Raw genomic sequence first — 18,243 nt, 5'->3', positions numbered from 1 at the left:
ATCTTTAACTGCAGAAGTGAGATCAAAGATATGATGACATGGGTTAATTGTGGCCTTGGAAACGGCCCACTAAAATAACTATCTGGCCTCTAACTATGAGATAGATAAAGGAGAGAGGCCAAGCAATGGTTGAGTCAGCTGACCACAGTGAACCTAGAGTTCCCTGAAAAGCAACGCAGAGATACAAGCTTCCCTGTGATAAGGAGGAGCTCAGAGACACTCACAGACTGGCACAGGAGTAATCCATCCACTCCCATAAACCTGGCCAAAAATGCACACTAAGCAAGACTATATAGGTGGTACAGATGCAAGAACGCATGGGGCTATCTCTCTCTTTCTCACACACACACACACACACACACACACACACACACACACACACACACACACACACACACACACACACACACCAGCAAAAGGAGCATGATAATCTGTCATTATTCCATAATGCCCATCTCCTCTATCAGAGTATGACCTACATTTTATCTTGATAAACAATTTATGAGCTAGAAGGAAGGGAGGACAGACTCTAATAAGGGCTGTATAAAAGCAGATTCCTCCAAATGCCCTAGAGATCCACACCAACTCAGAACACATTACCATAGTGACAGTGTTCCATCTGATCCACAGAAGCAAGGGGTAAAAGGTTATGAAACTAATCTGGAGTGTGAAATTCAGTCATTTAGATATGATCCGAGTCTGAGCCAACATCTCCTCAGAGAGCGGAAGGAAGGGAGAGAGAGAGAGAAAGAGAGTGAAAAAGAGATAGCTAGATAGATGTACTTGGCCACTGAGAAAATATACTCACTCCAAACGCAATACAACTGTGACGAGCACACCTTACTGTTTACACCTAGACGGAGTATATCTCTGTCTGTATACAGTACACATGCACACAGCACATACAGTTCAGATTATAGTGCAAAGTTTATCCCTGACTGCATCATATGTTCCAATATGATATAGTGTACATGATATGGTGTGATATAGAGTATGTGTGTCATAGATTGGACCTATTTATTCCCTGTAGCCCTGGCCTAACTAACGCATCAGCCATAAGTTGATTCCTTATCAGTGCACATACCAGTAAGTGGGTAAGTGCAAAAATCAAAGTGAATTGCAGTTCCCCATTTCACGTGCATTATCTGCACTCTTAGAAAAAAGGGTTCCAAAAGGGTTCTTCCGCTGTCCCCATAAGAGAACCCTTTTGGGTTCCAGATAGAACCCTGTTTGGTTCCATGTAGAACCCTCTGTAAAAGGGGTTCTACATGGAACCCAAAAGGGTTGTACCTGCAACCAAAGAGGGTTTTCAAAGGGTTCACTTATGGGTACAGCCAAAGAACCCTTTAAGGGTCTTGATAGCACCTTTTTTCTAAGAGTGTGTAATGTCTCTGGCCATCTGCAGGCTCAAGTTTAGTGCATGTATCACACTTATCAGAGCATACAGCAAGGTGAACCCAGAAGATCATTGTACCTCCACTGCATGTGAGATTGTGAGGGAAACCCAAGGAGAGAACACAGGATACCCCCAGGCTGGAAATGAAACATTGTACAGTAACTAAGGTAAAACTCTGTTAATTACCCTAACGCTCAAACCCACCCGCACACTCAATGACCTGACTGCTAAATAGAGAGAGAGAGAGAGGGAGAGAGAGAGAGAGAGAGATGGAGAGATTGAGAAAGAGAGATTGAGATGTTGACATTCCAAACAGTTTAAGCCCAGGTGTAAAGTTGGCCAAAGTCATGCTGTAATACAGTTTATTCTAAATATACATATGCAGTAGAATGTCATAACTGATATTTATTCAAGCCTCATGACCCAGTGCTAAACATAACAGAAGAAAACCCAACTTCATATCCATATCTTAACAAAAATTTCACATTCACATGATTATGCAAGATCTACACCTGAATCACTTTCTCTACACATCTAGACTTCAACTAAACATGCTTAAATTCAATCTCCCACTTACTGTAAGACACGGTCCTGACCTGCGGGGGCGGTATGTGGTCCTACCGCGTGCGGTGTGTGTTTTATAAACATTAGTGTTGTAAGTGTGTGTGTGTGTGTGTGTGGGATTATGACATTTCCCAGGCCTGTGGTGGATCTTTGTAAGCCAGTCCTGGTTTCTTAGGGTGCTGACCGGCTTTGCCTGGATCAGTAGCTGTTACACAACCAACCAGTCCCTGGACAAACAGGCACACCCTGTTAGGGAGGCTGGGGGAAGGTTTGGGTGGACCCCGGCCCACAGATGAACACTAATCTTACTAGTATCTGGTTGACCTGCCTGATGGACACCAGGAAAGACCCCTAATGGCTTCTGGGTCATTTACATCTTAGTCATTTAGCAGACACTCTTATCCAGAGTGACTTACAATTAGTGCATTCCATCTAAAGATACCTAGGTGGGACAACCACATATCACACCTTTGACTAGGCTAAGTGGGAGCTGACCTCCCATAGGGGTGGGGCGGACAAGAGACCAGAGGTGGCAGAACAGAGTACCCGGGTTGGGATGTAGGGTTTGAGTATAGCCTGACGGTAAGGGAGGGGCAGTTCCCCTTGCTGCTCTGTAGCCAAGCACCAGGGTCTTGAAGAAGGTTGAACCCCAGGCGGCTTGTGGCGTTCTGGATAAGTTGCAAGGGTTTGATGGCACAAGCGGGGAGCCCAGGCAACAGAGAGATGCTGACGTGAGAGGCCATCTCCAGATTCACCCCATGTCAGATATTTACTCATCTGGGGCCTCATTTATCAATATTGCCTATTCTAAAATACTACTTACAAATGGAATAGAACATTAGTACACAATGAAAGTGTGATTTATTAAACAATCCTACAAGTTTCATACGCACACCAGTAGGAGATAACGATTGATAAATATCAATTGTTCTCAGCCTCAGTTCTTATCCACAACCTTGACTATTTTAATTCCAAAACACCTCTAATTAACCATATATGTTCAAAATCATCCATTTAAAGCCTGTGGGAATATACAACACCATATCATGAAATACAATGGTGCAACCAAAAAAAGCTAACAAAAAAAACTTTTAAGAGACTTAAAGAGAATTGCTAGTGTCAGACATTGAATACAACCAACAGGTTTTATTTGGCTCGCTCAATTGTGGCTTGACCAGTAAAAATAAAACATAGCTACAAAGAGAGGACCATTAGGACAATTGAAGTTGCTTTAGCAATGGTAAATATACCTCAAATGAGTAGGCAACAGTCACCAATCAGCCATCCATCCTCAACAACTCCCTCCTGTACACTCTTAGAAAAAAGGGTTCCAAAAGGTTTATTCGGCTGTCCCCATAGAATAACCTTTTTTGGCTCTATGTAGAACCCTTTTTAGCTCCAGGTAGAACCCTCTGTGGAAAGGGTTCAGCATGGAACTAAAAAGGATTCTACCTGGAACCTAAAGTGTTCTACTTGGAACCAAATAGTGTTCTTCAAATGGTTATCCTATGGGGATAGCCAAAGAACCCTTTTAGGTTCTAGATAGCTCCTTTTTTCTAAGAGTGTAGGCCTATAGGTCATCATTGCTGTTCTGCAGGATGAACGAGTCGTGCGTTCCACCTGACCACCACATTCAGCAATGTCTTTTGCGCATCACATAACCAATCATTGCTCCATTTGTATTTGGGAACCCATGAATGGCTAGCAAAAGCCTAGACTTCAACCTGTTGTGCGATGGTGTATGGAAATTGTATGTAACTGTTCATTTTGCTGATGATTTGCATCCAAAACATTGGCTTATCGAGGGCTGTAAAGATGCCGATCAAAGTGCCCTTTGCCAAAAACCTGATGGTTGATTAGCACTTGGATGTGCACCGGAATGACATGTGCCTTTCTAAAGTAGGTCTTAAATCCTCGCAACAATCCTTAAAGATTGGTTTTGGAAACGATATCTGATGAGTCAATCTGTACCTTCTGCAAAAAAAACAAAACTCTAAAAACAGGCTCTCTGTGAATTGCCAAAACAGAGCAAGATCAACCATCTCTGTTAAATGCCAAATCTTTCAACAGAGCAAGATCAGCCATCTCATTTGATTTCTCATTATCTCAGTCTTTTATAGCATTTCAATGGTTTCACTTTCACACGTGCCTCTAATTTAACAAATTACTGCACTTCATATGGATGATTATTGTAACAAATGCACAGAAGTGGTCAAATAAAATGATATAACCTGTCACAATATGTTGCATGAAATCACAATGGAAATATAATGAAATCACTTAAAAAATATTTGTATTATTACTCACAATTTCAACATTATTTTCCCCATTCACTAGGGTACGTTTGACAAGCAGTTCCCTTTCCCACCACTTGGCTCTGTGCCTATGCATAATAATGTCTTTGAGTAAATTTACACACACACTCAAGCAAACATTCATATTGATTTATCTCACACCGCATGGAAATAGTTTCCGCACAGATTTGAGTATATGCATGGTTGATAAATGAGGCCTGTGGTCTTTTATACTGATCTAGTCTTGAGGGTGGTCTTTACCTCGCATTACATTTTACGTTCTTTAGCCTTGCTTCGCATATTTGGCAGTTTTTATGTCCATATGTTTGTGTGTGCTAATGAGAAATTCTGGCACTTCTTCATTCAACATGTTTGCATCTGATAACGCTGGGAAATGAACATAATCTTATGGGTTGCCATAGAAACCCATCTTTAATTACAGTATGATTAATCCAGCTGAAACTTGATCACTCAGTCATGACACCAAACACAACAAATAAACTCCGTCCTCCTAACTGTTCTGGTAAACAGCCCAAATGATTTACAGAGACACAAAGGATTCACAATAACATTATTCACTCAACCTCTGTCATATCGGCTTTCTTTCTCAAAAATGGATAAGATACAACATGTTTCAATGAAACCTTCACAGGTTAAGGAAAGTTTGTCCATGTTTTGTGAATGTGGGTCTATTCTTGACTCAGAGAGATCACAGATCTGATAGGAGTGATTAGAACTGACAAGACTGATGTGTGTGTGTGTGAGAGTGAGTGAGTGAGTGTGTGTGTGTGCCAAGACCTCAGGACACCTGAATTAAATCTAGCTAGAACATCAGAGCATGTGAGTGTTCCATGTGAAAATGATGTTAATAAATGATTTAGCAGTAGAATGTACACAGCAGACCTTACAGTGTAGGGCTATTCTAGGACCTGGGAGATCTTACTGCATAGCTCACTATGAGTTGGCAGACTGGGAGACACTGTGTTGGGCTAAGGATCTGGAATTCCCCTCTCTAGAGCAGTGCAAGCCAAACTCATCAACACAAGTTCCCAATGCCTCTCCTCTCCCGTTCTCCACTCCCCCAGTCTTCATGACTCTCCTCCTCTCTTCATCCCTCTTCTGCTCTTCTTCCAAATCTATACTCTCTTTGCTCTTTTCTTCCCTTTTTCCTCCTCTCCTCTTCTTTCCTGATGGTCTCAGTTCTCACCCAGCCCTGCCAAATTAAGCAGCTCTGATATTGAGGAAGGACAGTTTTGAATGGAAATCCGCTTTTTGTGTGCCTTTAAGGGGTTCCAATCGGACAACAATGAGGTCCATTCAATAGCTAGGGACAATTACATAACTCTGTGTGACGCTGGGCATGCAGTGATTTACACACACACACACACACACACACACACACACACACACACACACACACACACACACACACACACCAAGCTCACCAAGCTCACCAAGCTCACCAAGCTCACCAGCAGCTAACTTTTGTTGTGTGGAGGAATTCAGAGGGTCTAGGAGAAAAGCCTGTTGTGTCCACTTCCAACAGGAAAAAACCCACACAAGACTAAACTAAACTAAACTGGGAGCCTGTTGAAACATTATGGCTTAGCCCAGCCCAGCCATCACAACACAGGCTTTCAGTCCCCATGACGTCCTCTCAAAGCCTCTCAGTACAGGCCTCTGGTCTCTACCCGCAACTCACAGCTTTTAAATCAAATGCGCTGTTAGGATTTCAACATGGGTATGTACTGGTTCATGTAATGCAAGGACACTTTGACACATTGTCGACACATTAACACTCATAGACGCTGCATTTGGAGGGATACCCACATGGATGTGAACACATGCATATATAATGAACGACAACATTTAGAGATGTACGTGCACATGCTGTGAGGTCCATAGATGAACACACACAGGCACGTGCTGTATACAGATGGAGACTCACGGTTGTGGGGGAAGGAGGTGGGGAGGGGTCAGCAGTTATCAGGTTGAAGATGACCTCCATGATGGGGGGGTGCATGGAGCCTCACACAGCCTCATTGACACCTCAGAGGGAAAGGAGGCATCAGTCTGGCCCATAGGAGATGGCCACAGCCACATTGGACAGACTCACTGACAGGTCCTCTTGGAACAAAGTCTACTTCACGCAGGGAATAAAAAAAGAGGGTCTAAGGTCCACTAGACAAAGAAGCCAAAGGAATGTATCAAGGCTGATCCACTGAGGCAGAGTCCACTGTCCAGCACAGGGCCTTCATCAGAAGCAGAGTCCACTGTTCAACCAGCCCATCCAACACCAGACCCCACTTTCAGACAGAGAACGAAATCCAGAGACCACAGTCACCACGGAGTCCACAGCCCTAGGAGACCCTGCTATCAGCCTGTCCTGCTATCAGCCTGTCCTGCTGGCAGCCTGAGAGACTGATAGAGCAGCAGCTCTGCTGAGTCCATGCTTCACTGATCACACAGCCTACAGAGAAGAGAGAGAGTCCAGCTAACGCCAAGCCTATGGAGCACACACACACATGCTTCAGCGAACACAACACCATAGGGCACAGCGCTCCTGGAAGTACTCCTCGCAGCGTCGGGTGGTCCTGATGAAGGCTCGGAATGACAAGAAGTGACAGTTGAACTGAATAAAGTTGACTGCAGTTTGAACGCAGGGTTAACTGAAGGAAGGACTGACAGAAGATTGAACGTAGGGTTAACCGAAGGCAGAGTTGACTGCAGTTTGAACGCAGGGTTAAGTTTTCAGAGTCCACAGGGTGTAAAAGCTACTGAGGGAGAAAAAGAGAGAAAGACAGACCCCGAGGACGGATGTGAGGGGATCGAGGGAGCAGGGAGGAGAAAAGAGCCCTCCAGGAGCTGTCACTGTGTGTGTGAGCGAAAGAACAAGAGGGAGGGAGAGAGGGAAGTGAGAGAGGGAGCGAGCGAACAGGGAAGGGGTGAAGAAGGAAAGTATTTTATTCTGACACAGTTTTTGGGCCAGTGAAATTCCGCAGTTGGCTATCTGATGGAGAAAACATCTCATAAGGGTAGAAACAAACTGTCAAGGCTGAGCCAATTATCTTCCACAGGTTCAATGTCACAGCCAATGAGCACTGACGGCAAGCACACTGAAAACAACTACCTCACATAGCCTGCATACCACAACCAATGAGCTTTGATTAAATTAAACTCTCAGCCAATCAACTCTCACAGTCAGAATGCCCTGCTTTCATTTTAACACATCTCTTAGAAAATCATCTGCCTGAAATCCCAATTAGCCTTGCATCAGAAGCCTATGATCTCATCTCTGTTCCTACTGGATACTGCCACTGGGCCTGATGTGACTCAACACACATCCACATTCCACATACTGTAGAAAACATGATGTCACAGTACTAAACAAAACCAGTGTTGTTCATTTGATTAAGGCTGACTAGGTTTTCTATCTGAGGAAACAGAATCAGTTTTAGCTGAAAAACAGCTACACCATAAACCCCTTTTCAGATTATACAGTCATATGACCAACAAGACCGTAATGCAGAAGTGTGTGTGTGTGTGTTTGTATACCAATGGCTCACAACCAATTAGGGGGAGAAGCGAAGCGGGGCACGTAGGGGGTGAAAGCAGGGGGGGGGGCTGCCAAAGAGCCTCTGTACAGAAATGAATTGAGGGAGGGAGAGGAGGATGGAGAGAGAAGGATAAGGGAGGGCAGGGGGATGAATAAAAGGCTTTAATGAGGGACTGTGGGGAGGGAGGAAGGGAGGGAATGGAGGGACCCACACCCAGAGAGAGAGAGGCTAGAGTTTAGGGGAAAGGCAGCTTACATAAGAGTAGGCCTCAGTTATTCTGAGGGTTCTGGGAGTGTGTGTGTGTGTGTGTGTGTGTGTGTGTGTGTGTGTGTGTGTGTGTGTGTGTGTGTGTGTGTGTGTGTGTGTGTGTGTGTGTGTGTGTGTGTGTGTAATGAATGAAAGTGGGCACATGGCTGCTTGCAGGCTTTATAAATCAACCCCCCTGCACTATTACCAAAGACAAAGACAGGCCTATTGTCAAACTGCCCATCTGTAACGGCTTTCCTCCTCTTCGTCTGAGGAGGAGTAAGGATTGGACCAAAGCGCAGCGTCGTAAGTGTTCATGATGATTTTAATTAAAGAAAGCACTGAACACTGAATCAAAACAATGACGTGAATTAACAAAACCAAAACAGTACCGTGTGGCCCAAACACTCACACGGAAACAAACACCCACAAACCGAAAGTGAAACCCAGGCTACCTAAGTTTGATTCTCAATCAGAGACAACTAACGACACCTGCCTCTGATTGAGAACCATACTAGGCCGAACACAAAAACCAACATAGAAAAACAAACATAGACTGCCCACCCCAACTCACAACCTGACCATACTAAAACAAAGAATAAAATACCAGAACTATGGTCAGAACGTGACACCATCACTAAAGCAATATTCTCTTTATCTGCTATCCACGGTCAACGACGACCATTCATTCAAGCCTCTGAAGTGGTGCATTTCCATGTTAAAAGGACCCCTGAGCACCAACATGACGTTTAGAGGAGCATTTCAAATTGGGTGTCAAATGAAAGCTAAGAGTTTATTATTAAGGCATATACATTTTTCAACAATTTTCCACCCTAAAAATGTGGAATAACCAAATGCTTTGATTTCTGGTCAAACAGATGGAAAATGGGTCTTATAAAACACCTACCAGAAAAAGTCTTAAAAAGGTATCAGAAATAAATCAAAACACAATAAATGTTGAAGACCCCTGCCAACTAATATCAACACTTATACTTCGTTTTGGAGAAACTATTTGCCTTCTGTAAATTTAAGAAACTTTGCCTTGTGCCTTGTAATTCCGTTACCAAAAACCCACATATCTTTAAGATATTTTCAAATTTCTTGAGGGAGGATGAGGGAGGATAAGGAAAGTTCACAGAAGTAAAAAGTAAAGGTAGACCTATCAAATAGTTGTAGTGTTTTTACTGATATCAGATTTGTTTATTAATTATTAAATGATTAAAACTCTGTAACCAAATCGATATACCGGAATTACAGAAAATGACTGCAGTTAAATTGGCTACAATGGGAAATCAGTTGGGTCTCCTGCTACTGTCCTCCCTTCTACTGGCATACTGTTATGATCAGCTCATAACTGTTTTCTTTCTCTTTCTGTCGTCTGGTGGTCAAAGCAAGGGTGTGACAACAGTCTGGAAAACCCCTCCATCTCTCTCTCCCACTCTATTTCTCTCTCTTCTCTCTCCAATTAATGTCAACTCTCCCAGCACGTCCATGGATGTTGAAAAGTAGTTTAAATTTGGTCAGTCCGCCCTGGCCGGGCCAAATCTTAACCAATCATAGACAACTATGTTTAACAAGTTTGGACAGCACTGTACAGTTGAGAACAGTACAGTACAGAACATAACTGTACAGTAAAGAAAAGTAGAGTAGGACATGTTAGAGTAGAGTACAGTATAATGTACTGTATTATACTGTACTGAACATATCTACTTTACTGTACCTTACTGTACTGAACACATCTACTTTACTGTACCTTACTGTACTGAACACATCTACTTTACTGTACCTTACTGTACTGAACATATCTACTTTACTGTACTGAACACATCTACTTTACTGTACCTTACTGTACTGAACACATCTACTTTACTGTACCTTACTGTACTGAACACATCTACTTTACTGTACCTTACTGTACTGAACATATCTACTTTACTGTACCTTACTCTACTGAACATATCTACTTTACTGTACCTTACTCTACTGAACATATCTACTTTACTGTACCTTACTGTACTGAACATATCTACTTTACTCTACCTTACTGTACTGAACACATCTACTTTACTGTACCTTACTCTACTGAACACATCTACTTTACTGTACCTTACTCTACTGAACACATCTACTTTACTGTACCTTACTGTACTGAACATATCTACTTTACTGTACCTTACTGTACTGAACATATCTACTTTACTGTACCTTACTGTACTGAACACATCTACTTTACTGTACCTTACTGTACTGAACACATCTACTTTACTGTACCTTACTGTACTGAACACATCTACTTACCCTACCTTACTGTACTGAACATATCTACTTTACTGTACCTTACTGTACTGAACATATCTACTTTACTGTACCTTACTGTACTGAACATATCTACTTTACTGTACCTTACTGTACTGAACACATCTACTTTACTGTACCTTACTCTACTGAACACATCTACTTTACTGTACCTTACTGTACTGAACACATCTACTTTACTGTACCTTACTGTACTGAACACATCTACTTTACTGTACCTTACTGTACTGAACACATCTACTTTACTGTACCTTACTGCACTGAACACATCTACTTTACTGTACCTTACTGCACTGAACACATCTACTTTACTGTACCTTACTGTACTGAACACATCTACTTTACTGTACCTTACTGTACCGAACACATCTACTTTACTGTACCTTACTGTACTGAACACATCTACTTTACTGTACCTTACTGTACCGAACACATCTACTTTACTGTACCTTACTGTACCGAACACATCTACTTTACTGTACCTTACTGTACCGAACACATCTACTTTACTATACCTTAATGTACCGAACACATCTACTTTACTGTACCTTACTGTACCGAACACATCTACTTGTACTGAACATATCTACTTTACTGTACCTTACTGTACTGAACATATCTACTTTACTGTACCTTACTGTACTGAACATATCTACTTTACTGTACCTTACTCTACTGAACATATCTACTTTACTGTACCTTACTGTACTGAACACATCTACTTTACTGTACCTTACTGTACTGAACACATCTACTTTACTGTACCTTACTGTACTGAACACATCTACTTTACTGTACCTTACTGTACTGAACATATCTACTTTACCTTACTTACTCTACTGTACTGAACACATCTACTTTACTGTACCTTACTGTACTGAACACATCTACTTTACTGTACCTTACTGTACTGAACATATCTACTTTACCTTACTTACTCTACTGTACTCTACTGTGCTTTACTGTGATGTTCAAACTTATGAAACATAGATGTCTATGATTGTTTCAGATTCAGTCTGGACCAAACCAACCAAATGTGGTCTTGTTTGGGGCGAAGCTCATTACAATAATAGCCCGTATGTAGAAGAATGCCCAAATATGCAAAATAAGTATATTGCATATTTCAACCTTTGTGTACCTATTTAGGATAAATCGCCATGAATAGAATGATATTCATAATGATGCACTTCTGCTTGGTACATATCAGGGATCCATGATGTAATTCCGTTACCATAATCCCATTACCAAATGTAAATCCACTTCACATACTGTAGTTCAATAACCAAAATATATCATTTTAAACTCAAGGTGTCATGTCACACCCCATTCTTTCTGCCGACACCTTTGAATCTTCATTTTGAGCAGATATTTAGAAGTTTTTGTAAAACGTGGTCGCATAAAGACCTGAGGGGGACCAAACTTTGTATCCGCACAGTTCTTCCCATAAATGTGTTTTTGTGAAATTTTCTGTGTAAATGGTTCAAAGTAGTTCAAGTGCATAGAGTTGTATGGTTTGTTAAACTTTGAAATCAATGGTTTTTAGTGTTGGAATACACTTGAAAGAGAAAAATCTGAAATCATAATTCCGTTAGCGTGGAATTGCCCAAGTGCTGTTCAACATCATTACAGAACAGGTTTTATCTCTTCAGTCAAACAAGGTGAGCTGGCCTGGTACAAAGGGCCTACTTAAACATACATACACACATACTTATGCCCGCAAACACACACACGCACGCACACACACACACACACACACACACACACACACACACACACACACACACACACACACACACACACACACACACACACCTAGTTATGTTCTTCTATCCTCGTGGGGACCTAAAATATATTTCCATTAAAATTCCTCATTTCCCTAACACCTAACATAAACCTAACCCTTACCCTAACCTTAACCCAAACCCTAAACCTAACCCCTTACCCTAACCCTAATTCTAACACTAACCCTAAACCTAACCCCCAAGCTTAAAATAGCCTTTGTCCTCATTGGGATGTGGTAAATGTCCCCACAAGGCATACATGTTCTTGTTTTACTATCCTTGTGGGGACTTATGGGTATTTTAAGCCCCCCACTATATGAAAAGACAATGAGGAACGTGATCACATACACTTTATACAGAACAATCAAACAAACATACTAACAGAAATGCTTTCTAGTCTTTTCTCATTAATATGTGTCAATCTATCAGTCAGTGAAAGACCAGTTCTGGAGTCTGACTGACCTAACTGGTTTCCAGATGCTTTCAGAGCTGACATCACATACATTCTCCACAGCTGAATTGAGTGCCGTTGCAGTCCCAGGTCTGTCTCTTAGGAGACCAAGCTACTTGAGCAGCTATCAATGTAACCCAGGGAATATCCAGGTCTTTTGAGTGACTCAGGAACTATTTAGTCATTCTGTAAAACAAGCCAAAGGCATTCAAAAGAGAGTCCACAAGACAGGACATTCTTTAGCGACATTCCTTGGTGGCACTACCATAAATGGCAGAGTAGCTATGTCACCTCGGTGAAGCGTATAGCGTCAGTGCTCCTGAAGCAGTCACTATGGGTCACCTCCCTCAGGTGCTGCATGAATGGGAGTGGGTGAAGTTTCCCCTAACCACTGACACAGAATCAGATATAATTCCCCCTGAACAGATAAGGTTGAGATTGGGGGAGGGAAATCTGATCCTAGATCTGTGTATTTGGTTCACGTCAACCCGGAGCCGGACTGGGGCAATAAGATACAGATACTGCTGACAAAGAGAGAGTTTACTGCCACAAACCAATAGGGCCTTATAGTGGGATGGTAGGTAACACATGAAGAACAGCGCAGATGCAAAGTTTGGTAACAGAATGACTTTGTGTTTGTACTGTTTGTGTCGTCATTCTGTTACCAATTTTTTTCCCCCAAGTAAATGTGTCTTTGTAAACTTTCAGCGGAAATGGGTAAAAGTCGTCCTTGTGCATAGTGTTGTATGGTTTAGCTTAGCAATCATTGGTTTCTGTTTGCATACATATTAAAGTGTTAAATCTGAGTCAGCATCACTCTGCTACAGTGGAATTACCCTCTAAACACAGAGCTGTGTTTAATGGACTGTTTTGTCCACAGGCTGTAGGTGTGTGTGTTTATCAGGCCAGGGAGAAACAAAACCTAATTCTATAGCTAGCCATTGTTCCCATAAGCCTTAGCCCTGTCTCATTTTATTGGCTTTTGGGATATTTATCCAGCAGCCACAACATTGACCCATTTGGACACACACACGTAGTGAATGAGAATGTATGTGTAAAGACAAGCTGAGCTAGAATAATATTTGAATAGACCAGAACAAACCATTAAATCATCTGACTGATTTAGGTTGGACACTCATTTGGATTTCATTCATTTGGAAAAGGAAGCCAAATGTATTTGTCACTGGCTATAATATCCCCACAGTGTCATGACACAGAGGATGCTTCCAGCATTTAGCAGAGGCTCTCTAAATAGAGGGCTCTGGATTCCAGAGTACAAGGTGATGTTTTCCAGAATAGAAGGCTCTGGGGCATGTGAAATCCAGAGGACTGCCCTCAGCCAGGAAACACAACCACAACCTAGAATGATCATCTTCCTCATTCTGATTCCAAAGAGAGAAGCAAGTCCTGAACAGCTGCCAGGGTGGAACATGCCAGAAAGAGAAACCCAGGGACAACACAGACAGAACAGTTACAGGCCCTGGACTGAGAAGAAGGAAGAGAGAAAGAAAGAAGGGCATAAAGAAGATGAAAAATGAAGAACATGTCAAATAAATAGAGACAGGGAGGGAGGGAGGGAGGGGATAGAGGACAACTACGAAAGAGAAGGATAGGGAGAAAGAGAGGGAGAGTGAGGGAAAGGGAGAACAATCTGAGATCCATACACTCCCAGACTCTCAGACTGAGATCCATACACTCCCCACCATGTGGATAGGTTATGAGTTGTCAGGATGGGTGTGTGTTGGAGGTTACATAAAGGGAGAAGAGTGAAAGCTTTGTTTGGTCCTCAAGCCCCTAGGAGAGGAGACCCAATCTCAGGGCCCTCTAAACAATATCCTCCCCATTGAGAACAGGCTCCCCAGCCCCTCCTCTCCCATAAATGGGTTGGCTAGGAGCTACATAAACCACTGGGAAGATTATTACTAGAGGCTTTATGACCGAAGGACGAGACGCAGCCATGGTTCTAATGGCCGACCCAAACAGCAAGACCAGAGAAACACCACCAACAACAAATGACAGGCTTACTGTCCCATTCTCTGGCGGGTGATATGGAATTGAATAGGCGCGACCTTCTGAAGTGAATAATATGTTTTCAATGCCCACTATGAAAAACTGGATCCATAAAGGAGGCTCTGAGGAGCTGGTCTGAACATGTGAACATAGTAGAGCACAGATTGTATCTAGCAATGGTTTTGGGCCTAGCCACTGTGCCTCGGTGCAGTTGGGTGTGTGTTACGGATACAAGTATCCTGTGTGTGTATCCTGTGTGTGTGTTTCTTTTCTCTCCTTCTCCCCTCACAGGTGAAAATCATCACTCCCCAATCAGTCACCAATCATCAATCAGCTCAATCGCTCTGTAAATGCCATGTCTGTAGGTCTCTCTGTTTCACTCTCTCTTTATGTATTGACCTCTCTTTTGTTTGAGCACCTCCATAGCACTTTGTCCTCACCTGTGAGTATTGCTTTTGGTTATGGTGTTTGTTTGCTGGTGGGAAAAGGGGGAACCAAGACAAGTCACCCATGGGCATACACTACCCGTAGGTAAACTTTGTTAAATACCCTAGTTAGAACTGGGCGGACCACCCACTGTATTTTTTTGGTTAGTTAGTTAGCTGTTGTTGAAATAGGCTAGTCTAGTTTAGGGGTGTTTTTGAATACTTATTGTTTCTTTCCTTGGGTCCAGCTCAGCCCCTTTTCCTGCTCCCCCCATTACCGTGTGTTTTCCAATAAACCCAGCGTTTGACGGTAGATTTCCGTTGTCGTGGTTATTTCGTTCTCACTTTTACTTTTTCACTATTATAATTTGCACGAGTTATGTTACGGGTCTCGTTACCATCCCCCCTAGACTGTTGGGCCAAAAGGGATTCGTAACAGTGTGGTAGATTAGAACACAGTGACCCTGACTCAACTCACCAATAGGGAATTTCATACAGGTTTACCTACGGTGTGCTAAAGAGACACATCTTGTCACAGATTACAGTGACGGTCGCAAGGTGGTGATTTTGTGTGTTTCCTCTATGGGTGTGTGTCAGTAGTCCTGTACATACAGCCCATGTGTATGAGCTAAGGTGAACTGTTGAGTGTGTGGTTATGCATGCTCATACGTGTGTGTGTTTCCTATAGTATGGGTGTGTGTCAGTAGTCCTGTACATACAGCCCATGTGTATGAGCTAAGGTGTCCTGTTGAGTGTGTGGTTATGCATGCTCATACGTGTGTGTGTTTCCTATAGTATGGGTGTGTGTCAGTAGTCCTGTACATACAGCCCATGTGTATGAGCTAAGGTGAACTGTTGAGTGTGTGGTTATGCATGCTCATACGTGTGTGTGTTTCCTATAGTATGGGTGTGTGTCAGTAGTCCTGTACATACAGCCCATGTGTATGAGCTAAGGTGAACTGTTGAGTGTGTGGTTATGCATGCTCATACGTGTGTGTGTTTCCTATAGTATGGGTGTGTGTCAGTAGTCCTGTACATACAGCCCATGTGTATGAGCTAAGGTGTCCTGTTGAGTGTGTGGTTATGCATGCTCATACGTGTGTGTGTTTCCTATAGTATGGGTGTGTGTCAGTAGTCCTGTACATACAGCCCATGTGTATGAGCTAAGGTGTCCTGTTGAGTGTGTGGTTATGCATGCTCATACGTGTGTGTTTCCTATAGTATGGGTGTGTGTCAGTAGTCCTGTACATACAGCCCATGTGTATGAGCTAAGGTGTCCTGTTGAGTGTGTGGTTATGCATGCTCATACGTGTGTGTGTGTGTTTCCTATAGTATGGGTGTGTGTCAGTAGTCCTGTACATACAGCCCATGTGTATGAGCTAAGGTGTCCTGTTGAGTGTGTGGTTATGCATGCTCATACGTGTGTGTTTCCTATAGTATGGGTGTGTGTCAGTAGTCCTGTACATACAGCCCATGTGTATGAGCTAAGGTGTCCTGTTGAGTGTGTGGTTATGCATGCTCATACGTGTGTGTTTCCTATAGTATGGGTGTGTGTCAGTAGTCCTGTACATACAGCCCATGTGTATGAGCTAAGGTGTCCTGTTGAGTGTGTGGTTATGCATGCTCATACGTGTGTGTTTCCTATAGTATGGGTGTGTGTCAGTAGTCCTGTACATACAGCCCATGTGTATGAGCTAAGGTGTCCTGTTGAGTGTGTGGTTATGCATGCTCATACGTGTGTGTGTGTGTTTCCTATAGTATGGGTGTGTGTCAGTAGTCCTGTACATACAGCCCATGTGTATGAGCTAAGGTGTCCTGTTGAGTGTGTGGTTATGCATGCTCATACGTGTGTGTTTCCTATAGTATGGGTGTGTGTCAGTAGTCCTGTACATACAGCCCATGTGTATGAGCTAAGGTGTCCTGTTGAGTGTGTGGTTATGCGTGCTCATACGTGTGTGTTTCCTATAGTATGGGTGTGTGTCAGTAGTCCTGTACATACAGCCCATGTGTATGAGCTAAGGTGTCCTGTTGAGTGTGTGGTTATGCATGCTCATACGTGTGTGTTTTTGTCTTCAAAAGGATGGTAAGACAAGGAACATTCGGAGAAGTGGAGACATTTCGCCAGTCCCCACAAGGATAAAGGTTATTTTAAGCTTGGGAGTTAGGTTTAGTGTTAGAATTAGGGTTAGAATTTGAGGTTGAGGAGTTAGGTTTGGGGTTAGGGTTAGGTTTAGGGGTTAGGGAATATAGGATTTTGAAAGGGAATCAAAGGATAGTAAAACAAATGTGTGTGTGTGTGTGTGCCTAGTGGTTATGGTCAGTATTTACCAGACCCGGTCCTGTTTACACCCGTTTACACCTGTTTAAACCCGTCTCATCCTGATTATGCAACACAGATAAAGAGGGGTCGCTATCCCATAATGCCTTGCTGGCCATGTACAATACAGTGTATAGCAGGGGAAGTGTGTTGGCCGCAACACCCTGCCAGCCTATTAATGGGTAGGAAGACACAGAGACTAGGACAATCTGTAAAAAAATGTAGTCCCTATACTGTTTGATCAGCCCCCCAAACACCCCTCTCCTGGTCCTGATGGCCTACTTGTGCTCCAATATTGACCCAGCTGGCCCCTCTTCATTAGCCCTGGTAGGTGAGCTATAGGGAGGGTTTGGTGGGAGGATTCAGCCAGTCCAGTTCTGACCAGTTCAACAAGTTAGTGTGAACTGGGCCACCAGCTAAGCCAGGACACTTGAGACAGGGAGCAGAGTGAGTCTACAGCGCCCTCTAGAAGATACTGTACAGTACTGCAGGCTACCATTGGGAGAGGTAATGTAAGTGTAGAAATCTAGCACAGGGCTTCCCAAATGGTAGGTCAGGAGGACTGACTGGTGTGTACTGTAGCAGCTGGGTCATTGTGGGTACCAGTGCATAAAGCTGGGTCTGGTTTACTTTATAGGTCATGAAATTTAAAAAAAATGTGTGTGTGAGAGAGAGGAAAAAAAGAGAAAGACAGGAGGGGGGGTAGAGAGAAGAGACAGAGGGGAGGGGGTAGAGAGAGAAGAAGAGACAGAGGGGGTGAAGGGGAGGGGGAGAGAGCAGAAGAGACAATGGTGTGAAGGGGAGGGGGTAGAGAGAGAGAAGAAGAGAGAGGGGGAAGGGGAGGGGTAGAGAGGGGGGGAAGGGGAGGGGGGTAGAGAGGGGGAGG

General features: G+C 43.1%; 1 protein-coding gene across 4 annotated transcripts in view; it reads right to left on the bottom strand.

Annotated features, from left to right (window-relative positions):
* The window catches only part of LOC115102074 (transmembrane and coiled-coil domains protein 1-like), a 136,323-nt gene that overhangs the window by 18,148 nt on the left and 99,932 nt on the right, over window positions 1-18,243 (bottom strand). The window contains exon 1 of one of the 4 annotated variants that reach the window (XM_029621634.2): window positions 6,203-7,094. The exons of the other annotated variants lie outside the window; for them this stretch is intronic. Within the exon in view, the coding sequence (XP_029477494.1) occupies window positions 6,203-6,277 (75 nt within the window). The 5' untranslated portion in view covers window positions 6,278-7,094. Of the gene's footprint in view, window positions 1-6,202; window positions 7,095-18,243 lie in introns of those variants that run through there. 4 annotated transcript variants of the gene reach the window in all.

Source organism: Oncorhynchus nerka, linkage group LG20, assembly GCF_034236695.1.
Source record: "Oncorhynchus nerka isolate Pitt River linkage group LG20, Oner_Uvic_2.0, whole genome shotgun sequence".
NCBI classification, from domain to species: Eukaryota; Metazoa; Chordata; class Actinopteri; order Salmoniformes; family Salmonidae; genus Oncorhynchus; species Oncorhynchus nerka.
The sequence above is the reverse complement of the archived record's forward strand: the minus strand, read 5'-3'. Positions and strand labels throughout refer to the sequence as shown.